General features: G+C 35.5%; 2 protein-coding genes across 2 annotated transcripts; both read right to left on the minus strand.

Moving 5' to 3' along the window:
• Nucleotides 1–439: 439 nt before the first annotated feature.
• On the minus strand, nt 440–1915 carry foxl2l (forkhead box L2-like). The gene is made up of 2 exons (XM_084099280.1): nt 1283–1915; nt 440–1197 (listed from the first exon to the last, which is right to left on the minus strand). Exons 1-2 carry the CDS (start codon nt 1839–1841, stop codon nt 1160–1162), a joined length of 597 nt encoding a protein of 198 aa, XP_083955406.1. The 5' UTR covers nt 1842–1915; the 3' UTR covers nt 440–1159.
• Nucleotides 1916–4249: 2334 nt separating this feature from the next.
• Nucleotides 4250–26193, minus strand: tmem201 (transmembrane protein 201). Its single transcript, XM_084098050.1, has 11 exons — nt 25969–26193; nt 22789–22909; nt 20677–20865; nt 20223–20402; nt 19439–19788; nt 17667–17870; nt 14372–14598; nt 6326–6388; nt 5942–6223; nt 5171–5299; nt 4250–5076 (listed from the first exon to the last, which is right to left on the minus strand). The coding sequence occupies exons 1-11, from the start codon at nt 26076–26078 to the stop codon at nt 4979–4981; spliced, it is 1953 nt and encodes a 650-aa protein (XP_083954176.1). The 5' UTR covers nt 26079–26193; the 3' UTR covers nt 4250–4978.
• Between the last annotated feature and the right edge of the window lie 212 nt (nt 26194–26405).

Raw genomic sequence — 26405 nt, forward strand, 5'->3', positions numbered from 1 at the left:
CCTTTTTTCTGCATAAAAAAATGGATTCATTGAAGCATGTCAAGAGAAGATGCCTTCTACTGTATCAATGTATATCAATAATTCTTTTCACATAATTTAAATTAAATCTATAAGCAGTGAAAACGGTATATGAACTGTTATTATGGAAAGCTATACAACATGACAACAGTTAATGTGTCAAAGGCCAGAAGAGGGAGCCATTTAGCTACAAAGTGTGTAATGGAATGAATAGAATTATGATCTTGCTCCATATTTTAGATTATCTAGCAAATTGCCATTATAATGAATTATTTGCACTTTACATACAGCATTTACACATATATATTATTTTCAAATCAAACAATTAAGTTTGTACTCTCCTGCTACAAATAAATGTTTTTGTTCTTTAATTAAGTTTGACAAAATGTAATTAGTGAAATAAAATAAACGAGACTTGTAAGACCAGTTATCTGAATTTTATCAGTGAAAAATTCGAACAGGTTGTGAACATTTAGCCCTACATATAAAAATATTTTCAAACTCCAGGAATATTACACCAAACATGTATATTCGATATACAAAACATCTTTAAAGACAATGCATCTTTGCATGTAAAGAACTCTTGTAATCAACTTGTGCAAAGAGTTTCCACCAATAAGCAAACATTTTTAAACAGTAAACTGCAATGCAAAACTGTACATCTATTTTAAGGATCTTGCAGTCCATCTCAATATGGTAAAAATAAATATGCTAAACAGAACCTTGATGCTTCCTTTAAACATTTGCTGAAATTTATGGAAATTAATAACTTGCCTAACCATGAACGTTCGAACAGCTCCTCGTCTTCGAAAGTTAACAATAATTAAGCAGTGTTTTATTTATGAAAAGCCACAAAAGACAACTGTAACACCATTACTATACAGTAGGCTAATACAACTAATGCAACCATCTCAACAAACTTGAACGAATGCAACTTTATTTCGTGAAACGGCACATTTAGGCTAACATTTCCAAGGGTTATCGTAACAAAAATAAATCTAGATAAACTGTTTGCCTACTTATATTCAGTTTTCCCATGCCTGTCCATCAGTCAAATGGATGATGTCCCAGTTCAGGCCAGGGTGATTCTGCGGCGGGTAGCTGCAGCTTCCGCCCGGGCTCACCGGCGGAGTCATGCCGCTCAGATGCACCAGAGCGTTCGGATGCCGGTGGTACGGTCTGTAGGACGGGTGAAAGTGATGACCCTGGTAATAACTCACGGGAGAATTGGCGTAATCGTTTGGAGACAGAGGGCGCGCGTTACCGAGCATGGGCTGCAGGTATCCGGAGACGTGCGTCGGAGAGCTGGATTGGTGACTCCAGGAACTGGTGTTGACGAACGGGGTTTGCCAGTAAACGGGCTCCTGTTGCAGGCAGTACGAGTCGGTGAAGTTAAATCCAGAAGGCAAGGGTGGTGGTCGGTAGGGTCTCTTGACGCGCCTCCTGCGCCTGTAATTGCCTTTTTCGAACATGTCGTTGAAAGCCGGATCCAGCGTCCAGAAGTTCCCTTTTTTCTCCCCGCCGTTCTCCCGGGGAATCTTCACGAAACACTCGTTGAGGCTCAGATTGTGCCTGATGCTGTTCTGCCATCCCTTTTTGTTCTTTTCGTAGTATGGAAACTTGGATATAATGAAGCTGTAGATGTCATTCAGCGTCAGCTTCTTATTCTCGCTTTCTCTGATGGCCATTGCAATGAGAGCCACGTACGAATAAGGAGGCTTTTCAGGTGCTGGAGCGGCTCCTCCATCCCCCGCTGCGGTACCCGGGACGTCCTCTACGGTCTCACGGGACTGCAGGTCCCCAGACCCCGCGCAGCGATCCATGAGATGGGCTTGAGGTTTGTCCGAATTAAACGCGGAGAACCTCTGTAGCGCACAGCACAGGTGTAAAGTTAAAAGTGTCCAGGTGTGCTTCAGGTTTGCTTTAGTCTCCACCTACATGCCCTGCCTCCTGAAATACAGGTCAAAAGTTCGCAAATTCAACATGAAAGAGGGGCGCGAGGGTCGCAGACGTATTTTGACTGCTTGGTAAATGTTACAGTAAACATTTGTTTGATGTCTGCCGGCATTAGAAAACACGCTAGGTTACTAACAGCGCAAAGACCAACATCAATAAAATAAAATAAAATGCAGTTTTCGTTTAATCCTTATTAATTTAAAATATTAGGTTCAATATTAAAAAAAAAAAACAATAAAAAAAAAACTACTAGGCTACAGTTTGCAGTGTCAGACTACAGCTATCATTCCACCACTTCATTATTTTAAATAAAAATTACATTCCACTTATTTTATAAGGTTTATGTGCATCACAATATTTTAATTCGTAGCTATAATAATATAAAAAAAACACACACACAAAAAACAGGACAAATAATTAATATTAACAAATCATAACATTCAAACACATTTAAGTATATCGCTAATGTTTTGTACTGCGCATGCCTCAAGAACAAAGAGCATCAGATTTGTAAACTCAGGTTTGCACAACTGTTTTCCCACCACTGGCCCGTCCAATCACAGAGAGCAAACCCCCATCAAAGACACTGCTTGTTAAGATCGTGATGAGGCGTCCTAGCATCAGTATTATCAACATAATATGATATAGGCTATTCAGCTAGATGTATCTAAAAATGTAGGCCTATTCTATAACTTTGCATCTGTTGATAAGGATTCAGAAAACTTTTTGAATAGGCCTATAGCTAAATATATCTAAAATGGAAACCGTTTTTAGAAAGTAATTTAAAATGGGCACTGCAGTGTTTTCTTGTCTGATAATGATTATGGACTGGAATGAATTTTGTGAAATTATACAACGTAGCAATATTTATACTCGTAGCTAACAGTAGTGTGAATTCGGATTAAGATTGACATGCATGCATAGTAAACTTGAACTGCACCAGAATAAAACCATTTTAATAGCTGTATGTGTGATATGTTCTGCATATTGTAATTGGATGAATCCTGAGCTCAGAAAGCTTGAAAAAAACACTTTATTTTAAGGTGTCCTTATTACAGTGTAATTATACATTTAAGTACTGAGTAATAATAATTAACAACTTGTACTTACTATGGGGCGAGGATTAGTTCCATGTAATTAAGTACAATTTATAGTAATTACTATAGTAACTACATGTAACATGCGTAACACTAAAATAAAGTGTTACCTAACTTTTTTTGTGTGTGTGGAAATTGTTAATATCCATTCATCAGAACATTTTTGAACATTAATATCGACAGGTTTGATCTACTAAATATAAAACCTGACTTGTGTCATGAATTCTGTTCAATATGCTCATTTGTACATTACTGCAACATATTTCCTGAGAATTTCCTTAGCAAATTCACTATATCATAATGATTTACGGAATGTACAGCATATTTAATTGATCATAGATTAATATTACCTCAACCTCAGTGTGTCTGAAGATAACATAAAACATTCTTACAGGAAGATGCATGTATTAACTTGCCCTCTTTTTTTTTTTTTGGTGGAATTTCCCACTCAGCTAGTTTCATCCTTATGTGCATTGACAAATACATGGCAAACTACAGTGCCTCGGATCTTCAGTTACCTCAATTAAAGTTGGCACATTCACTACACTGTAATAATAAATATACCAGTGGGATCCATTTTCTGCACTTCTGAATGGTAAACCTCCATTATAAAAAGAGTGCAAAATGCCAGAATGTATAGCAATTAAAATTGTTTTGCATTATGAAAAAATGGACACTGACAACCTACTCATCTCTCAAATAACCACCCACTCTGAGCTGTAAAACATCCTATACTGAGAGAATCGAGATTGTTATCATTCTTCCAGGAGACAGACTGACTCCACTCAACCAGTGATGGAGAAAGATAAACTGTTACTCTGGAGTACTTTTCATAATATACTTTCAGTTTCAATTGTGTATTGTTTCCATACATTGTTCTCTAATAACACATTCATTCAAAAAGGCAATGTGCAAGAACAGGCAAATGTTTCAAGCATCATGATGGATAAGTTTTAACTTATTAAGGAAAAGGTCAAGGAAAACCCTTCATTTCCATCTTCACGTTTGACCTTTTCAGGAAAAAGCAACTGACTTACAAATACATGTTCATATTTTCTAAATGCTGAAATTTTAAGCCAAGGAAAGCGTTTACTCAAGCAGTGTTTAATCGAGAGAGGAAAAAAGAATGCTAGTATTTAAACGTTTCATACATGTCATACAGAAGACACACCAATATGTGACAATTACAAGGGAGATTTATTTCAATCTGGAAACTGACACACCTTTATCTTATGTACAAATTATCCACGTTATCCTATTTCCCTTGACATTATGAGTCAATCATAAAACAGAGGCAGAGGCTCAATGGACACAGTAACAGACATTTGCTAAACACAATATTTCAGTGTCACATTGTTGACAAGTAGATCAACACAAACATATTGCACCTTATAATATCACATCATTTTTATGACATGACTGCATTATCCTTTGAGGAAATAGGATAAACATAAACAGTTAATGTACAGCAATATGGCAAAGAAGCCAAATGAATTTTTAATAAAGTTATCACATGCCCAACAGACATCATTCTGTTAAACGAAACAGCACAATCATTCATTCTGATACACATCCAGTGTTTAAAAACACAAACAAATGATTGAACATGCTCAAAAAACATGTTTTTACAAAGCTCACATACTTTGCGGCAAAAAGTAGAATTTCAGCTGTTGTGTATTTAACAGACAAGTTTAGAGAATACGGTCTTCTCATTTATGTGGGCCAGGAAACAATCCTTTTGTATTTCTGCAAATGTTGAGCAGCAAGAATAAAGTTGTAGCTGTCGCCCAAGAGAAACGTTATCCACCCATTTCCTGTAAAAAACCCAGATTTACTGAGCACACAGGTGACGAAGACCAGTGTACATCTCAGTTTGACACTAAACTCCTGAGGTCTGACCCATAGTCTCATCTCCAATTGTAATAGAGATAGATGCTTATGAAGGTTAGGTTAATGGTCAGGCTGGCAAACAGTAGACCAGGCCAAAGTGTCAGGCCCAAAAAAACTGTGGAAAAACACAAAAAAATAATAAATGACTATGCAGAACAGAGTAACCAAATTAGTTTAAACACTGCTATTGACAAAATTCCTATTCTTACCCTTCCATCCAGGCTTGCGCTCGGTTTCATTTCCTGTGGTCGTGTCTACATGGCAGTTTGAAGATGAAGAAGAGCTGTCCATTCGCTTCTCCACATGCTCAAACACACTGCCTTCATCGATCAGTGAACCTGAATCCCCAACAAAATCATATCTATATCAATATCAAAACTTCAAGAATTTTAAGAACAGAACATATAAACAAAGGTTTACCCACAAAGCCAACAAACAAATTATATGAGGTTTTATTATAAGTTCAATTAATATCATTTTTAAGTAATACTTGTATTAAAAAAAATAGACTGAAGAATGTTCCTTAATAACAGCAATAACAGGTTCACATACAGTGGCTCCGAAAAAACAGAAAAAAAAGTTGAAAAAAAGAGACACTTTTCAAAAAATTATTTGAATAAAATTAAAAATTAAAATAAATGTTTTGTTTTTATTTTAAAGTCGGCATAAAAAAGAAGTTGCGATAGACTTTTCTTCCCTGCCATGACGTGTATCCGAGTGAAATGGCTTCTCAAACTTATTTTGATTAAAAATTACAATGGCATGTAAATTAAAAAAAAGATGTTCACAGATAAATCATTTATAATAAATATCGCAGTATTCCATAAAAAAATCTTAATTTTAATTTCATGGTGACTTTAAGGGCCACTGTATAATATCTATCAGCTAAAATGGTCAACAGAAACACACTGAATCTCTCTTTCTACATTAAGGACTTTAATCTAGATTAAAAAATATATATATCCAAATGTGTCCAATACCATGATTCTGTGAATGGAAGTGAGGAACATCAGGCAAGAATCCTCTGCTGTGCATGTGGTTTTGCTCTGAAAGACAGGGAGGTGGTGAGGCCAAACTGAAAGGCTCCAGAGGAGAGGAAAAGAGCTGCAGCTTTTGCCCACTGATGTTGAGTCTGGCTGGGCTGATGAGTGGCCGGCGCTGCCTGGCGGAGCTGGAGGTGGAAGTGACGGAGCCTGCCACGGAGGGAGTTGGAGACGGTCCAGGAGAGGCAGGTCGGCTTCCGGATTTCAGAGAGTAGTAGTCTATTGAAAAGATTAAATTATCAATGAATTTATCACATCTGATTTATCTGATTTTAAGTCAGAAAGATGTATGAAACCATTGTTTCTCTTCTTTTGAGTTACCTGAAGGTGGCGAGTCTTTACACTGTAAAGATGGTCTACTCCCACTAAACAGGAAACCCGAATCTACAAGTAAAACAAGCAAAACAAGATTTTACATGTATATAAAATTCTCCAAATAAGTATGTGTGTGTGTATATATATATACACATACACACACACACACACACACACATTGGTATAACATACAACCTGAAAAAACGGTGTTCAGTTACTGTTATGGATTTCTAAGTAAAATTCTGTCCTATAACGATAAGCCATCATTATTTGCATGTTATTGCTGATAACTGACAAAAGGCAGATATTATAATTCAATACTGTATTTTTTTTTTTTTAAATACATTTAAAATAACACTAAAAACTAAAATCAATTCTACATGCTAGAGGTTGATTTAGGCATCACAAAACTATAATGTAATATAAAGTATGAAAAACGGATTTGCTAAAGATTGCATTTAAGTGTTAAATAAACCTTTTTTTAAAGTTTAAGTGAGCATTAGATGTTGGAAAGGGTAATGTAAATGTAAAAACAAAGCATGTACAATTAAACATACAGTGTGAACCAATAACCGTTATTGTACAAAACAATTGCATACATTAACATTGGGGTCGGTACGGTATTTTTCTTGTTATTTATTACGAGTTGTAAACAGTTTTTTTTTATAGAAAATGGTACTTTTTTTCAGGATTCTTTAATGAATAGAAATTTCAAAAGAACAGCATTTATCTGAAATTGAAATCTTTTGTAACATTACAAATGTCTTTACTGTAACTTTGATCAATCAAATGCATTCTTGCTAAATGAAAGGTGTTTTTTAAGTAGTACAAGTGCAGTTTTTTTTCTACCATTCTTTCCATGGCTACTTTCTCAATGTCAAAGCAAGGTGGCCGTCCCACAAAAAGGCTGACAGAAATCCCAAGCAATTTTTCATGATACAACACAAGCATCGAACGGTAAAGTATGGTCATTTAACGCTCTCCTATACTGTCATTGCAGGAATGTCTCCATATGTGGAGCCGACACAGCTGCAGCCGTAGAGAAGAGCTCCACCACCACTGAACATTACAGAGCAGATGAGTGAAGCTGCATGATGGAGCAGGTAAAGGCCCTGCTCACACAAGAGCCTTTCCAAGAACTCCTGTAGAAATGTGACAGGGAGATGAGTGATACGCTAATGATTCTGTTAAAACGAGCTGTGTGACATCTCACTAGGCTCTGATATTTCTTTAATAAGAATTAAATATACTTTTGTTAGCTGTTGATAAATTAACAGATTCAATTTCAATTCCCACCTCTATATGATGCAATGAGATTTCTCAGACAAGTGTGTGTGATTAAATCCTGAGCAAAAAGATCAAGCTCTGGCCCTTTTTTAATCACACCTGCCGAGCCGCTGCATCTGATTACAGGAGGCTGACGTTTGCCATCTCATCTGGTCTCGTCTGAAGATCCACACATGAAACAAACCATGATTCTTCTACCGTCTCACAACAGTCATTTAAACACCACTCCCGCCATCATCCTGATCCCAGGCTTTGAAAGCCTGTGTGTATTACAAAGTCCCGTTTACCGATAGGTCAAAGTTAAAAGCTATGGTAAACCAAGCTGTTGTCTCTGCCATCCCTTTTGATATATATGCACAAAATTTTGTTAGGTTATTAAAAGTCAAAACTGTACATCAATTCAGAATTTTTTTTAAATACATAATCAAAAAGGCGGCAACAAAAAAAATGAATTCTTCATCCAAACATTTCTGTTATTATTTACTAATTTCACTACAAACCGGCTGTTTTATTTTCATAAAATGTGAATTTTTAAAGATGTTTTTTCCTTACAATAATAGTTCATATTGTTCTGCATCATATAGAGGGCATTATCAGTGAATAATGTTCCTCACACAACTCGGAGCTTAATAACCTGTGGTCAGTATATGAACTGTCATTGCATAAAGTCTTCATCTGAAAAAATAACAGCATACAGTTTTAGAACCAAATGACGGTGAGTAAATAATGGCATTTCATTTTTAGGTTCACTATTCTTTTAAATTGAATGGCATAACAAGATTAAACAGACCAGCTGTTAATAAAACAATGTAAAGAAGTCACTTCCTGTAACTCAAAACCCATCTGCGATGGGAAAATCCCAGTAACATGCAGGTAGCCGGAGACACCGTACAGACTTATTTCTCAATCGCACTTTAATTTTCTTTGGCAGTTGGCAAAATTCCCCAGCTAGGTGCGGCACCGTCTGGGGTGAAGAGTGAGCAGAGTTCCTTTTACCATGTATTCAGTCAGTCAGTGACCCACATCTTTCCCATCATGCACCTCTGCACTAGTTCCACAAAACAGCACCTGGGGCCTCTTACTACCAGCGCAATTCATCTTCACAAACAAAACTGTTCTACATTACATGGAGAGAACACCCATTTTCATAGTATATACAGAAAGTTAATTTTTCCTTATGTCATTTTTATTTAATTTGAATTTTTATATCAGCAAAGGGCGCTATATGCATGGTTAATAAAAAATATAATAAATAAAAAAAAACTATAAAAATACATACATACATACGTATATATATATATATATATATATATATATATATATAAATATATATACGTATATATCTGGTCAAAACTGGTCAAAAGTTTTAGATCGGTAAGATTTTTTATTTTTTTTATTTTTTATGTTTTTAAAAGAAGTCTCTTCTGCTCACCAAGGCTGCATTTATCTGATTAAAAAACAATAAAAAAAACAGTATTATTGTGAAATATTATGACAATTTAAAATTACTGTTTTCTATTTTAATATATTTTAAAATGTAATTTATTCCTCAGATGAAAGCTGAATTTTCAGCATCATTACTCCAGTCTTCAGTGTCACATGATCCTTCAGAAATCATTTTAATATGCTGATGTTATGCTCAAAAAACATTCATTATTATTTTCAATGTTGAAAACAGTTGTGTGCAATTTTTTTTCAAAATTCTTTGATGAATAGAAAGTTCAAAAGAACAGCATTTATTTAAAATAGAATATTTTCTAACATTATAAATGTCTTTACTGTAACTTTTGATCAGTTTAACTCATCCTTGATGAATAAAAGTAATGATTTATTTTATTTCTTTCCCCCAAAAATAAAATGAAAATTCTTACTGACCCCAAACTTTTGAACGGTAGTGTTTAATGTTACAAAAGCTTTAGATTTCAGATTTCAGATTAGATTCTTTTGAACTTTCTATTCATCATAGCATCATGAAATAAAAATGTAAAAAACTGTTTTCAACATTGATAATAATCAGAAATGTTTGGTGTGCATCAAATCATCATATTAGAATGATTTCTGAAGGATCATGTGACACTGAAGACTGGAGTAATGATGCTGAAAATTCAGCTTTGATCACAGGAATAAATTACACTTTACAGTATATTCACATAGAAAACAGCTGTTTTAAATTGTAATAATATTTCACAATATTACTGTTTTTGTTTGCATTTTTAATCAAATAAATGCAGCCTTGGTGAGCAGAAGATACTTCTTTTAAAAACATTAAAAATCGTACCGATCTAAAACTTTTGACCGGTAGTGTATATATTATACACACATACATACATACATATATATGCAGATTACATCAAAGATAGCAGAGAGAATAGAGACTCACATTGCGTTTTCAGTAAATTAATCATTTCAGTGTGTTTCACTTTAAAACAAGCTCTGTCATATTCATATTCTGATTGTTTCTGAAGAGCGCGAGCCCTCACGCATCGTGCTTTGGGAAATACAGACTGAACAGAACATCAAATCATCCCACCGCTGACATGCAAACTATATTTCTCGGCTGGATAAAGCAAACCAGTGTCTCGCTAGTAAAGTTTTGATGGATGCGGATTGTGATTAAAGGTAAAGATGATTGCGGTGACGTACAGGAGTCGTACATTAAACATGCACGAGTTTATTATATTGATGCGCAAACAAACTGTGCATGTGTGCTCCCGATGCACTGATCGCACATTGTATTTGTGAACAGACACATTACAGTACATTGTTTCCACACACATTCAGGATAATGTTTTGATTTGTAATGCGTTTAGTAATTCTGAATTGGATACATTTACTGTAGTGGGTAGATATGCAGTCAAGTCAAGGTGGTTGGTTAAAGGGGTGGTAAAACACGATTTAACTTTTCTAACTTTAGTTAGTGTGTAATGTTGCTGTTTGAGCATAAACAACATCTGCAAAGTTACAACTTTCAAAGTTTAAAGCAAAGGGAATCAATTTCTTTTGACAGGGTTCCCACACCTTGGTTAACTTCAAATTCAAGGACCTTTCAAGGACTTTCCAGGTCCAATACCCTCAAATTCAAGGACTTAATGTGGGGACACATTTGTTGTGTCCAACAACAAACAATGAGGTACCATCGTAGTTTCATGCGCACTTGAACTTCATGGCAACTTACAACACAAAGTACCTCATGCGGGAAACACTTAACATAACTCAGAGTTTTTCCTGGCTCAAAACAAGGCAGATGTGGTAAAATCCTAATAATGTATTTTAATAATAAGATAATTAAATTTGTATTTTTTGTAGATCATCATATAGCCTAATGTGTTTCCCACATTGTTTTTGTGGGAAAACGCTGCCTGGATCATAATCATACACTGTTCGCACGTTGGCCAGAGGAGAACTGGCCCCCCGACTGAGCCTGGGTTCTCCCAAGGTTTTTTTCTCCATTCTGTCACCTGATGGAGTTTTGGTTCCTTGCCACTGTTGCCTTGGCTTTGGCTTGCTTAGTTGGGGACATTTAATATTCAACTATATTATTGATCTGCCTAATTAGGGTGGACAATGATGCAATTTTCTTCTAGAAACAAACTTTGTTGTATTTCAATTTTTTTTTCATTTTATCAATGTGAAGCTGCTTTGATACAATCTGTATTGTAAAAAGCGCTATATAAATAAAGGTGACTTGACTTGACTTGACTTTGTGGGTAGAGCTTGGTACCTCTAGGGGGGTCCGGGGGCATGCCCCCCCGTAAGAAAATTTTGTACATTTTTGAAGATAAATTCATTAATCTGGTGCACTTTGAGTCACCCGAATCCACTGTTAAAAATAAATAATCCACCCGCAAACCGCCCATATTATTTGATTTAGATATCTGCATCTGATCATCACATTACAATTATTCAGATTCTCAGTGTTAAGCATAATGGTATGGTAACATATCACACTGAAGTAGGCTGATTTAAAATTAACATTTATTTAAAAAGTTCTTTTTTTATTATTCCTTAATAGCCTAAACAGAGGCTTTACTCCCTTCAAACTTAAATTGTTTAATTTCATTGTTGTTTCAGTCTTTCATTACATTACTGTTTGAATACACTAATTTTTTTTACCTTTTATAAACGGCATTTTTTCCCCTAATTTTATTAAATGTATGCTCCATCATTTCAAATTCTTAAATTTGATCAATATATTCAATTAAAGTAATAAGACACTAGGCTGTTAACAATCAAATTAAATAATTTACAATGAAAAATTATAACTGTATTAAATTAGATTATTTTAAATATTTTTGAATATACAAATAAGGAATGTTGAAAAGAATGATACTTTATGAAACTAAACCGCCAGTAGGAGGCGGCAGGCGACCGTCTTAATGAGCGAGTCATTGAGTCATTCATTCAAACGATTCGTTCAAACGGCTGAGTTATTCAGAATGAAGCAGTTTTTGAATGGGTAATTGAATCTTTGACTCAACCGATTCGTTCAAAACGCTGAATCATTCAGTAATGCAACAAGTGTTGCTGTGAGATGCGCGCTGGTTCTGCTGTGATGTTTGGAACTATTTTCGCTGATGAAACAGAACAAAAACAGTCATTGCGTCTAAAATGTAAGCGACTTAATTTTAACTATTTGTTTATTGAACTTATGAAATCAGTCTCGGTTTCAATCTTGATGGCATTCAGGCAAACAGCTCTCTGGTCGCCCTAGGCTATATATTGTTTCTTAACTATAATATGTTATAAATAACTGCACGAGCCTCAACAGCGCAACATTGTTACCGTCAGTACATTAGGTAGGCCTATATTATTATCAACTATAGGCTATCAATCACCACTTACTTTAAATGAAATAAAAAAGAATCATCCTCAAGTTTTCGGTGATTCCCCAGTTATTTTTTATTGTCGAGAGCGGCCGCATCATAATTCTCTATGCAGGAAAAACCCTAACGTAACACGTAAATGCGCTTAACTAGTGTAAATCAAGCAAGCTAGTATGCGAAGGCCATGAAGTGTTGGCGAAATAACACATTATAGGGGACTGGAGTGAATATGGAATTATTTCCAGAAAACTTATTGCACAAAATAAATTCAAGCACTTTCAAGCACCTGTCTCTATCTATGTTTATTTTCAAAAACTTTCCAGGGCCTTGAAAACATTTTTTCAGATTCACAAACTTTCAAGGATTTCAAGGACCCGTGGGAACCCTGTTTTGAAGAATTTCTTTTAAAGAAATCAATTTCTAAGAACTACAAAAAACGGCCAGTAGGGACTACACGACATTCCTGCGGGCTTGCTGACATCACTAAGCCCAATATTTACATAAACCCCTCCTCCGATGAAGGATTCGCACAACGGCTAGATGGAGCAGTTCCAACTTTAAAAACAGAAACTGTTTACGGGCCACAACCTGCAAGTATGATTTCTTTTTCGGCGTTGTGTTTTCCTGTAATAGTTTGTATTGTTAATTGTACGTTGTGGAAGTAAACGAAGGACAACGCTGTTTGGCTCCACAAACCAGTTTGTTAAATGCTAACGTTAATTCATACTTATCCGACAAACACATACAAACTTCTGTTTAATATCACCAGCGCAGCGAACTTGGAATGTTCGTGGTTGTTGTGTTGTCGTTTATGTGATCAGTGTAAATTATTCTTTGATTATAGCTTTTATGTATTGTTTATCTACAGGCATGCTAAACATGGTTTTGTGTTTGATTTGGCTACTGTTGTAAAGCCAATGTTTAGTGTTCGTATTGGATTAATAGTTCAGGCGACAGATATTTAGCTACAATCGTTCTAAATATACAAAAGTAACAGTGTCATATAGCGATCTGCAGTCTTAAAAATATACCTTTCTGAAACGTCCTTTAACAGCCGTTCTTGAACAGGTTCTGCTCGATCCTCTCCACTAACATTCTCTGGGTCTGACTCGGGCTCAAGCTGGTATGGCAATATTGACGCCGTTCTTTACTGAAGCACAAACTACCGGTAAAGATAAGGGGGCGTGACGTTTCCGAACAATGTGCACTTGGCGGTTAGCGAATCACAACACACTGGGCCAGCTAACCAATCTGAGCCCATTGCGTTTTTTGAAGGGGGGGACTTCATAGAACGCGGAAATCATCCGACTGTTTTTACAAGGAGGGACAGAGCAGTGTAGAATAATGGTTAAATATGTGAAAAATAATGCGAATTTTTAAAAACGAAGCATGAATACATGTTACAGTGCATCCCACAAACACAATCAAGCCTTCGAAAAAAGGCGTTTTACCACCCCTTTAAGGTTTTTTTTTTTCTTTGCATATCCATGTTGTTATGTTCGGTATTGCAACTTGACTTGTGTAAAAAGTAAACAACTAAACAAAAAGCTGTTGCACTGTACACATAATATACTGTTTTGAATTCTGAATTTAAAAAAAAAAAGTTTTTTGTTTTCATGGGTGTTTTGGTGTGCATAAAAAGGGTGTGATTAATCATGATTTAAATCTATGGACAGCCCTAATTAATAAATAAATAAATTATACATACATATACACACATATACATACATACATACATACATATACATATACATATACATATACATATACATATATATATATATATATATATTAATTAGGGCTGTCCATGTCCATGTGTGTGTGTGAATATATATGAATGCTAAAGAATAATAAAAATAGATGCATATGACAAACAGAATTTTTATTTTGTAACATTAAGTAAAAAAAGTGACAATTAGCATTTATCGTATGTTTAACTCACCTGCTCGTGCGAGGGAGGGGATAGTTCCCAGAGAGAGGGCCCTGTTCAGCCGCCCAGGCAGCGAGGAGGGAGAGGCTTTGCGCGTTCTGTGGCTTTGTTGGCGGATGAGCAGCTGTGACAGGTTGGGGGGAGGCGTTGGGATGAAGGCAGAGGATCCAGACACAGGTGCAGACAGCAGGGGACAGTGATTACTGTAGTGCGGCTCAGGAGAACTGCCAGACAGATACCTGCAACAGACAGCAGAATTGCTCCATCACTGAGTTTTATAAAGTAATTAAGTCTTCAGTTACTATTATGGTGGAAGACTGTACTCTGTTTCACTTAAAGAATGTAACTGCAGAAAATAGATTTCCACAGAACTGAAAAGCCTGAAGATACAGAAAATATGAAAATGTATGCAGATGCTGTATAAATGGTACATCTTATCATGGCTCCCAATTTGAATAAACTACAATGTAGATTTCAATGAAGTAAAGATTTCAATGCAGATAATAAAAGTAAATATAAACAAAACATGCAATTTAAGATAGCATATCTGCAAAACATACATCAGTAATGTCTCAGTCCATCTTCACATGCTCAATTCAGACATTTGACGCTGTCACACAGATTTCTTGGTTATGATTCAATGATTTATAAAAGCACAACAGCTTCCACCTCAAACAATCTTCAAGTTAATCTAAAATCGAAATAGTTTTGAAGAAATTTCAAACACAGTTCAAGTGTGTTTATAAGGGTTTTATTTCACTTCGTAATAGGGTTAATTAATACAGAATAAAAAATGCAATACAACTCAATTATAATACAGCAATCAATTATTGCTCCAACATGCTGCTTTAATCAAAGCACAATACTTCAAAACATTCCAAAAAATCTGAGCTTAAGTGTCTGGACGCAAACAGTTTCACACTATTTAACAATGCAGTTTTTCATTTCACATTATATCTTTGGGGTCTAGGTCAAAAATCACAAGAAACCACCAATCAGGTGTTGATGACATACCAGAAACCGCACAGCAATGCCAAAAACATGTCATTGTTTTGACATGACGTTCCTCAAAATCAGACAACTGCTAACAATGAAGAATCAAAAAGTTCCAAACACACATCAGATTCAGTTTAGATTTGTAGTGGTCAGAGGCCACAACAGATTGAGAGTTACCTTAGTAAGAAACTGGATTTGACAGGATACGAATATAAAATTGGCCATATCCAATCTATCTCTGTCATCACTATGTGCCTTCTGATACAACATGCACAGATCTGTGATTTCACCTTGACAGGTCCTACCACAATAAATCCTCAGTGTTAAATTGAACTTATTTACTCACATTTTAAATCACATGAAATTTTGGAGACAGACATCATACTACCGGACAATCTAAACTGTCAGGTAATAAAATAGGTAGTCAATGAAGGATTGAGTATACTCTCAAAAATACAATGTGCTGCTGTGCTAAATAAATGTTATACATGGTTTTGAGATACTTGTATCAATGTCAAGTCGAAATACACACTATTATTAGTGCAAATAAGAAATGTACCACAAACATATCACTTCATCATAAACGTTACCTAGTTAAAGGGACAGTTCGCCCCAAAAATTAAAATTCTGTCACCATTTACTCACCCTCAAGTTCCAAGTAAATGATGACAGGTTGAGTAAATGATGACAATTTTCATTTCTGGGTGAATTATCCCTTTAATGGAGCTTTGCATTGGTACATGTCACCTTTTGGTAACACAAAATGATAAATATTAAAGCTCGTCTTACAAGCATGTCGAGAACGATACAGTATGTTGGAAGTGGACAAGTACCACAAGATTTGTACGAGTTGATTCACGTCTAATGGAAAGGAGCTCAAGGTACACTTGAAAACAGACTTGATTTAAATAACAGAAAAGTTGCGGACGGTAAATGTCTAAGTCACATTAGTAAGTACTTCATTCACAGCAAAAACAAACTTCACAGCATATGCCACATGCATACAGTTTACTTGGGAAATACAGAGATGAAAATCTACAAAAAACATTCAATCTATGGTCGTACTGTCACATGATGTCACACGTTTCTAGAATACAGCAAAAATACAATACTTAAAGAGAAAATTACAAGAAAGTACAATCCCTATAAAGCTTTGTTTGTAAAAGTTTTGAAAGTGTGTCTCTTTTTGTTAGAGACACTCAAAAGAGATGGCTACATGTTAGTGTGGTTAGTGGTATTCAAACTAAATGGCATGTAATAAAATGTAGTGCATACTTTACATTTTACAGTATAGTGTAATAATGTTCACAATATAATAAACATAGTGCTATGCAAAGTACTTGGTTGGCCAATTTTCTGTGTCTTTAAAAATAAACTAGTGCATAAAATTCTGTTTTGATGTAATGATTACAAACTGGCGGTGGAGACAACACTTTATGACTTGAAATTCAGGTTAATGGAGAATCTAAGCAGAGAGGCTCAAGGCACAAATATTTGACAGACTCTTTTCAAATGTGTTCTGCTGTAACCTAACATCAAAACTGAAAGCACTTGAGTTAAAGTATAACAGAAGTATAACGTGTTTGTACGTTAGCAACTTAATTCTGCTAATATCGCATTTGTTATGAGATTGCAAATATGAGATTTGAGCAGTATTGGCATAATACAATACCTTTGTTTTAGTTTGATATAGTTGGCACAGCAAGGCATTTTAAGTTGTAGATGATGTAATTATGATTAATAAATTTTAAGCCACTTCCATGCTGCAATTGATCAGGGGTTAGTACCCCGTATAGATGGGGTGGAAAAAATTCCCAATTCCCCAAGCACCATTTCAATTTCTTGGTGAATAATGCAATAAGAGCATTACACACAGCAAGATGCATAAAAAAAACGTTCACTCATAGAACTAGTCTGTATCATTTCCAGCTACCCGAAACCTTAGCTGTTATTTCAAACCAAATGCAAAATGTCTGAATTGTGATGTTCTGCCTTTGTCAGATTAGGGTCAAGTCATGCACTAGACTACAAAAAAGGCAATAAACTCATTTTCTAGTACTTTGAGCAAGGTCATCTACAGCAAGAATCAAACACACAGACTAGATTTCCTTTTATCTATCAGTACAGTTTTGAAGGCCTATTTAGCAAGTGTCTCAAAGGATAAGAATGTTTATACTGAGTGTATTAGTTTGTTTTAGTATAAACTGAAGACAGTTGGAAGGACAATCTGAGATGAATCAAACCCTTGTTTATATGTCCCAAAAGTGTCCCATAAAATATCTTAGCTTAGTATCACTGCTCAGATTCTGACCTGTGACCTCTGGCTCTTCTTTGACTCGTGGATTTGTGCGTTGCCACAGCGGCAGCGAATCCCACCAGACAACACACAGAAGTGATGCCAAACTTGACAGTTTCCAACCAGTCAGGGATGTCCGTCTTGAGGTAACACTCGGCCAGGTAAAAACATATGACGAGGAGCCAAAGCACAGATGCCACAGCGTCGATCCTCCTCAACCTTTAAAAAAATTAAAATAATTATAATTATATGTATACATGTGTGTGTGTACTGCATATATATTAGGGCTGCACGATTTGGGGAAAATGTCATATTGCGATTATTGAGGTCAATATTGCGATTGCGATATAATAAACAAATGGTTTCATGAGTCAACTTGCTTGGTTCTCAAGGAAAATGCACACACAGATTAGTGATAATGCTGAAATGTGTAGCCTATTTCTCAACTCAAACTAGCAACAACAACTAAACGATTGATAACACCTATATTGATCAATAAGCCATTGATGTCTGGATAAAAATGACACACACACACAATTTTAAACATTAATCATAGCCATCTAACATTTTTTTAAAACATTTATTAGGCTTCAAAAAATATAACAACTTTTAATTTAAGTGAACTTCAAACAATCCTCACATTAACCCATAAAAAAATAAACCCTCACATTTCATATTTACCTGTGCCCTTCCTGTCTAACAGGTAGGACATACATACATTTAATAAAGTTATCAAACAGTCTGTGCTGCATTAATTATAAATTATATATATTACTAATACTTATTAAAGTTACAAAAGTTATTTAGTCAAGAACAGTGAGTGTTTTTCTCTGTTCCCTTTGTTCTTTGATTTTCAGAGATAATTAGTGGCTACTACTCTGTACTGTCCCTTTAAGACCAGCCGCTGCTGACAGAGACGCGGATCTCACACGCGCCTCATTCTCTCACGAGTCACAACTCTTTACGTTCATCATAAAACTGCTCTTATGTTATGAAGATACTCGACAAAAAGACATTTTGGCATAATTGCCAAAATTGTGTTATGTTATTGTTCGTTCAAGCGCGAAAGAGAACTGTATTCTGGCGTGCTGTCTTGACTTGTGCGCACGCACGATACTAGCGCGAGTCATTATGTGAGTCAGGACATTCACAGGCAGCGCGCTCTTTTTTGGTCTTGTCGCGCATGAATGGTTTAAAAGCATTTGCATGAATAAGAGCGGGATCATGTAACACTAGCCAAAGGATGACAAAAATTAACAGATGCTGCGCTAATTGCGTTAACAGCCCTAATTTGTTTATTTCATATAAAATTGCAGCATTTTATAATCGCATATATATATATATATATATATATATATATATATGAAGAGTTCAGATGCAAAAGCCTCTAAGTGCCATTTGAAATTTTCTTCTAGAATGGTCATTTTTATCAAGCTTGTATATTTAAGTTCAGTAATTTCACTTTAATGGCAATTAATAGGTAATTTTCATTGCCATTCAAGTGAAATTACTGAATTTAAATATACGAGCTTGATAAAAATGACCATTCTAGAAGAAAATTTCAGATGGCACTTAGAGGCTTTTGCATCTGAACTCTTCATATATATATTGATAGTGCTGCACATCCCGATGTCAATCCATATACAGTATATACACACACACAGTATTTAGCTAATAATTATAAGTAGCTAAAGTCATAAATAACATTTAATAATACATTTTACATGCATACATACATATAAAATGTTTAATAAAAAAACAAATATGTATATTTTTAATTGATTCACCTGACAGGTCCTGCCATTAAGACCCCTGTGATGCAAGTTAGGAGACCAATAGAGGCCACGGCCATCTGATGGTCACTTCCGGACTGCCAGATGAGTCGAGCTTTCTCCACGGCCTCTTCCGGAAGAAGACCCACCAGATCGTCCCACATCTTTTTGCCCTCATCAGTCTTGCTTTCACTGTCGTTTTGGAGAGCAGGTTTAGGCGGGGCGACTCCGCTTAATGTCTGCGTGACAGAGGGGGCCACATCTCCAGATCCAGACAAAGCCACAGCTACAAGGAAGGCACAGGCGAAAAACGCAAGGATTCTGAGCAAGATCAACCAGGCCGGCGTGCTGAGGGAGTAAGTGTTCTGTACAAAGAGAGAAAAAAAAACTTGATATGGGAATAGCACTTGGTACTTGCGTGCCACGCCTGATTAAAGACGAAATGTGTATCAACAGTAGCCGTAACAAAAAAATAAGCAGGACACAAAAGAAGCAAGAGAGAACAGGTCTTTCCTTATCTCTTGCAATCACTTCCACACATTTATCTGTGTAAGAAAACACTAGAAACAGACTGATCATTAATCAAACCTCATACATGCTACAAATGCAAACCAGGTTTTACAGTTTTATCTAGGCAACATCTAAATTCAGCGCATTTTTCCATGTCAAGCTCCTGGCACCTAATCAAGCTCTGAGTATACACTTCAGAGAGGTGTAAAAAAAAAGAAATCTTCCTGTATTTTTCATGTCAAGTCCTGTGGCTTGATTTGAAACCATGTAAATATATAGAGATCACCACCTTAATAAAGGCTTTATCAGCATCCCGACTGCGTCTGAGCTGGTGGTTGAAGAGCAGAGCCCGCAGCTGTCGGTTCTGGTGTTTGATGTAGTACTCCACTGCCGTCTGGCACGGCCGGCACAACTTGTAGGTCTGCTCGAGGTGGTGCTTATATACTTCGATCTCCTCATCATAGTTTTCCTGCCATTATGGTGGACATATGGCATTCAATTTTACTGGTTGCATGCATGTTACTTGTTTGAGCTGAAGCTTTTCACATTATAAAAACAGACTTTAAACATAATACCACATGAAAACAATTGAAGATGCTTATTCCAGCTCAAACAAATATGACTTTAAAGTATACAAATGTTTAGATGAGATAATATATAAAAAGCTAATTTAATTAAGCAACAAGCTTTAACCCTTGGTTGTCTTGAAATGAAGAAATCAAATGAGTCAATAATAAACCTACATCATCCCTGGGGATGAATGAGGCCAGCTGCTTAATCTTCAGTGTCTGGTTGTTGTTACACTTCTTGCACAGAAGCATCTGGCAATTGACCCAGTGCAGAGACTTCGGTGACTCAGGGACACCGGCCGAAACGCCATGGTTGAGATGTTCCATGTATTGAGCAGGAATGGGTTTGTTGTAGTCCCCGTTCTACAGATCAAAAAAGAAGCGCAAAACAAAGACTCACTTGCTTGACACTAAGGATAGACACCATATTGAATTTTACGTGGATGAAAACAATGCTGAAAAAGACAGATTTTGACACAAAGTGTGTGTTTTTGACCGTTCAAGCCCAATAAGGCGCCGGAAAAAACTCAGTTCATATGTGCAGCGGATTTATGTGCGCACGTTATAAATGTGTGTGCTCAGAAACCATCTCTCATACATTGAAATTTGTTTTGCTGCTTATTGCTCTTGAACGGAATAAAATCTCTTGTTTTTAAACTTCAAGGCTTATAAACACATTCAAACGATAAGCTTTTGGACGTTAGAGCAAGGCAATGCGAGCATAACCACGATAACGACAAAATCTCTACCTGTTTATTGTGACTACTGGTATTTCACCCACCCCTATACGTTTATTTAGCAAGAATGCATTGAATTGTTCAAATGTGACAGTTTTAAGGCGGGTATACACTGTGCGATTTTCGTCCGATTTTGAGCCGAATTCTGACTCGTGCGACTCTTTTTCGGGTCGGGTCGATTTTCAGCTTTGTCGTGCGTCGTTTGTCGTGCAGTGTTCGTACAGTGTACAGGGGGAAAAGAGAGGCGATTAACCTCTCACGACCGGCAATCGGATGGTCGGATGAATTTCTGGCATGTTAGAAATTTTGGTCGCTCCTCGTGACTATATCGCACAGTTGAAGCAGTGATAAGAACCGATTGCTCTAAACTCTGTGTTTTTCCCTCACTGCGCCTGCGCGAAAACATTTCATTGCAGCAAAAAAAAAAAAACCCCGAAAAAAACGAAAAAAGGGAGATCTTTAAGTTCTGTAGTTCAAAGCTACAAATTACTGTTGCTTACCTCCAGTTCGTGTTGCAAAATGGATTAACCATTACCCACTTCTTCCAAGCCACTTGCCTCTTTTATTGTTAAAAAATGTTTTTGAAATAAAGCTGTTTTTAATTTTCATTGATGAATTATTGCAGTGTTCGGACATATTATAGACTGTTAATAATTAATTATATGTATATAATTAATTGTAATCGACCTAAATGTTTTAGACAATTTTTAATGAGAAGTAAGCTTCTAGCCTATGTAATATTTTATTATCCTCACAGCGCGTTGGTTATGCGGTGATGCGCTATGAAATTGTTGCGTGGCAATTTAATTATAGCCTATCACTTTAATAGCCTAGGCCTTCCCTAATAATAATAATAATAATAATAATAATACAACAATACTAGCCTACTAATAATTTAATATATAAATTGGAAATGCTAAATCTTCTTGATATTGATAGCTGATGCTTGTTTCGACAATATCTCTGGATAGGCTACATATGATATCATCCATAGGCACAACCCGGCACGAGGATTTATCGCGCTGATTCGCGCATATTTCACACGCATAGTGTGAGCAGTCAAGTCGCAGCTCGACGTTCGGACCGTACAGTGTGAGTACATAAATCCTGAGCTTTGGCTTTACATCGCATGCGATCTACTCGTTCAGTGTGAGTAGGTTCCTTGCTGAAATCGCACAGACATCGCACAGTGTATGCCCGCCTTTAATGTGTCAGAAGATTTCTATTAAGATTTCAGATAAATGTAACTTTCTTGTCATCAAATAATACTGGAATTTTTTTTATTACTTTCCACAAAAACATTAAGCAGCACAACTGGTTTTAACACTGATTGATGATAATAATAAGAAATGTTTCTTTAGAATCAGATCAGCAGATTTCTGACAGATCATATCACGCTGAAAACTGGAGTAATGGCTGCTGACAACTCAGCTTTGACATCACAATAAATTAAATTTTAAAGTATCCTCAACAGTTATTAAATATATACATGTAATACATATATAAAAAAATCATGTCTTTCATAAATCTCATAACATAATGCCAATACCTCCTGAAAGCCATTATACTGGTCGCAGCATGGACAATCCCAGCAGTTTCTGTTCCCATAGGGAACAATTGTGTCCTGATTGCAGAACCAACAATTCACTTGGACATGACTTGGCTTCTTCCTGTAAAATAAAAAAGGGTCATATTTAGAACTGCTACAAGTTACTATGCCTTATTAATAACGGAAAAAAACTAATTCCATTAACATGACCTGACAGACCACAAGTGGTTCTTCCACTACTGTCTGTTCTGCAGAGAGCGGGGGTAAAAACGCTAACTGCAAAGGCAAGTAAATATATAACCATTAATAGCTTAAAATAAATGAGAAGAGAAAATGCTTCCATATATTTTTATTTGCTGCCATCAAAAGCTGTGTATCCAATCAAACTACAGTATTTTAGAGTGCATTCGTCTAATGAAATCACACTTCTCCTGAGATTTATACATTTAAAAAATAAAAAGTCAATTGGATCATTCAGCTTATGACCTGTTGATAGTAGTCCAGCAGTCCAGTGTTTTTGGTTGCATCCATTTTCATGGGACAGGTAAGACAGTAAAACCTGAACTTTGAATCTAACACAAAACTGGGATTTTTCTTTCTTTTTCAAAGAGCACAATCAGTGTTGCAGGACCTGAGACTGAATATCTAACACACTGTAAAAAATGATTTTATGTCAAAGTAAATAAAACAGGAAAAATCATGTATCTTTTGCTAAGAATAATTTTGTAAAAATGAAAACTTTTGTATATTAAGTAAATCCTAATTATATACTAATTTTTTACTTGTAAATATTAGACATCCAACAGACAAGTGAAATTGACTTCTGACTCTCTGGCATATTTACATGCATTAATTAAGTACTTGAAGCAAATTTAAAAAAATCAAGTAAAATTTAGTCATGCGCAGAAAGAAGAAAACACGCGATGATTGAGGGATTTCGAATCTCCACTCCAACGGCTCTCGACAGGTAAGCAACAGTAAAAAACTGCATTATATTACGGATTTATAATGATTTTTTGATTAATTCAACGATTGTCTTGTCATCACTTCATGCTATACATTTGAAAAGTTTAGTGTTCTTAAGTTTAGAGACGTGCTCCAGAAAAAAGTTAAGGGAGAGGCAGAGGCAGAAAGCACCCTGTTTATTTTCTTTATTTTACAAAAGCACAATGTTTTATTTCGATTGAAAGTGGAAAAAGTAGACATTTAACAGTTTATTTTTTCATATTTCTTAAGTCTGTAATCTTTATGACCAAAAATGACGGAGTATAAGTCTAATTTGCTGCTACGCGCGGGCGCTTTTGCCGACTCAAGAGGGTTAATGACGAGTTAACTTTGTAGACGTTAGCCATATTTTTTTCTCAGTTTTAAACTTTACGTTTTACACGATTTATCAGTAATTACGCCTAAAAACCATGAATATGTCACTTAAATCATGATCTTTTTGTTTAATATTTATTTTGTGTGCAATTTTCTTTATAGATGACAAATATTGGCCACGAATTAACAATAGGCCTAAGTGAGAAGGTTCTCGTTCCCTCATCGTGCACAATATAATTCATTTCCTCATTCATTTGCTAAATCGTGCATACTATCTATTAAATGGTCCCTGCTTTTACTAAATCGTAACCACGTTGTAAATGACAATAATTCGTACTCCCAAATTCCTAATTCGTAGCCTTGATATCTGCTGTGTGTCACATGTTAGCATTAATGTGTGTAAATTGACTATAAGAGTAAGGTCATGCAGGATGTTTTTAATGATTTGGTTTAAATGAAATGAATAATGTGAATGCAAATTAATTAACTTTTAATTTAAAAGTATTAGCTGTTTACTGATTATTGTTTTTTTCTCTCTCTCTTTTCTTAATTTCAGGATATTTCTCAAATGCATTCAGCCCTTTGTGCCTCCGTTGCTGTAAACCGGTTGAGAGGGACAAAGAGAGAGACCGAACACACTGAATTGTTATTATTGTCATTATAGGTTTCTGTATATGCTTATTTCTTAATAAATTACTCTTAACTGCACATTGTCACAGTATTATTTTGTCACATTATAAGAGTAACATTTAATTTAATTTAAAATAATTACCAGCACTGCATAAAACAAGTAAAATGTATTTAAAATATCAAGTGGTTTTACTTAATTATATTAATTATATCAGATTTGTAAGTAAAAATTACTCAATATAATTTAACAGGCCGCGTTATATGTACTTATTCACTTTGTGAATTTTACTCGGCTTAGTTAAGTAGATTTACTTAATTTCCATCAATGTGAAATTTACTTGAAAAAAATTTGTGCAAAAACTTGCCTTATAAAAATTGAGTAAATTCTACTTATTGTTTTTCTCAGTGCAGTAGCATGATGAATATTGTTTGATTCATTTTAATTGATGATTCATTGACTCATTTTAGAGCTGATAAGGGCCTGAGTATATTGACAAACTCAGCCTGTGATGATAACATCATCAACATCAAGTCAAGTAATGTAATGACATATTTTTGAATGAAATGACAGAAATTTGAATGAATAAGAATTCAGGGGAAGCTTTACCTATCTTACTACTCCATAGATAATTAAAAGGTGTAAATGATACCAATAAATACCAAGGTATAGTTTAAAATATGATTCATTCAATGAAAATCAGAGCAGAGCATTTGTGTATTACAAACAAAAGCTCATTACAGTTGGGATTTGCTTCATCGTTTCTGACAGTTTGATAGCAATGAGTCTTTTCTAAGTTGCTCTAACCATTGTAATTAGTTTTCCGCCACAATAACAGTAACTTGGTAAGTTACTAACCAACAGTGCAATCAGAAAATGAATTTAAATGAGACTTCATAAAGATTCGGAAGGGGCTCGAACATTAATTTATCGTTATTTTACAGAAGTAAGAATAACCGTAGTACTTATGACATTTTTGGTGGAAACTATTAATATAACGGTGAATTTTGGTCTGTTTAAGCACGATAACGAAATCTCTAACGCTAGTTTGTATAGCGCGCGCCACTCAATGGCTGCGCGCGAGCACACGCTTTTTGCAAATACTGCTGCTGTGCATGTTAATTGTAGTGAATCGTAAAAAGCAATCGATAAAGTGCACTGTAGTTCATAGCTCTAGCTAACTTATGTGTTAAACGAGGCCCAGCGACATATTATGGGCAGGGTTACAATACCTGGTTGCAATTCTATAGATCAGCGCTCCTCCTGCAGCAATCGCCGTCGCTCCGACACCACCAACTACAAATGGCGGGTATTGTAGTAATATTTGGTTAAAGGCCTCCATTGCAAAACGGGATATTAATAGTAGTGTTATTCAGGAGAAACCACACGCTGTAGTAGGTCATGCGGCAACAGAAGCGCGCATCAATCTACAACATGGTCATATCCAGGTCATGAGTGCGTGTCAAAATAAAAGTTGGACTTTGTGCAAACATTCTAAACAAAATAATAATAATAATGTAAAAAATTAGTTATTTTAATATATAATTAAAATATAAAATTATAAATATTGAACTATAAATAGAAAATTAAATTATGCAATTACATACATTGTTAATGAAAAATGCTGCATATTTAACAGTAACTCATTTTTTTACGGTTTCACATTGTT

Source organism: Abramis brama (assembly GCF_963993115.1).
Source record: "Abramis brama genome assembly, chromosome: 22".
Taxonomy (NCBI): domain Eukaryota; kingdom Metazoa; phylum Chordata; class Actinopteri; order Cypriniformes; family Leuciscidae; genus Abramis; species Abramis brama.

Excerpts from the sequence above, each read along its gene's own strand:
- foxl2l (XM_084099280.1), bottom strand. The coding sequence starts at position 1,841 with ATGGATCGCTGCGCGGGGTCTGGGGACCTGCAGTCCCGTGAGACCGTA. Across the intron at positions 1,198-1,282 it reads ATACCTGCAGCCCATGCTCG|ACCGTACCACCGGCATCCGA; the intron begins GTAACGCGCGCC and ends CCCGTCCTACAG.
- tmem201 (XM_084098050.1), bottom strand. The coding sequence starts at position 26,078 with ATGGAGGCCTTTAACCAAATATTACTACAATACCCGCCATTTGTAGTT. Across the intron at positions 14,599-17,666 it reads AGAAGAGCCAGAGGTCACAG|GTATCTGTCTGGCAGTTCTC; the intron begins GTCAGAATCTGA and ends TGTCTGTTGCAG. Across the intron at positions 6,389-14,371 it reads CCCCTCCCTCGCACGAGCAG|ATTCGGGTTTCCTGTTTAGT; the intron begins GTGAGTTAAACA and ends TTTTACTTGTAG.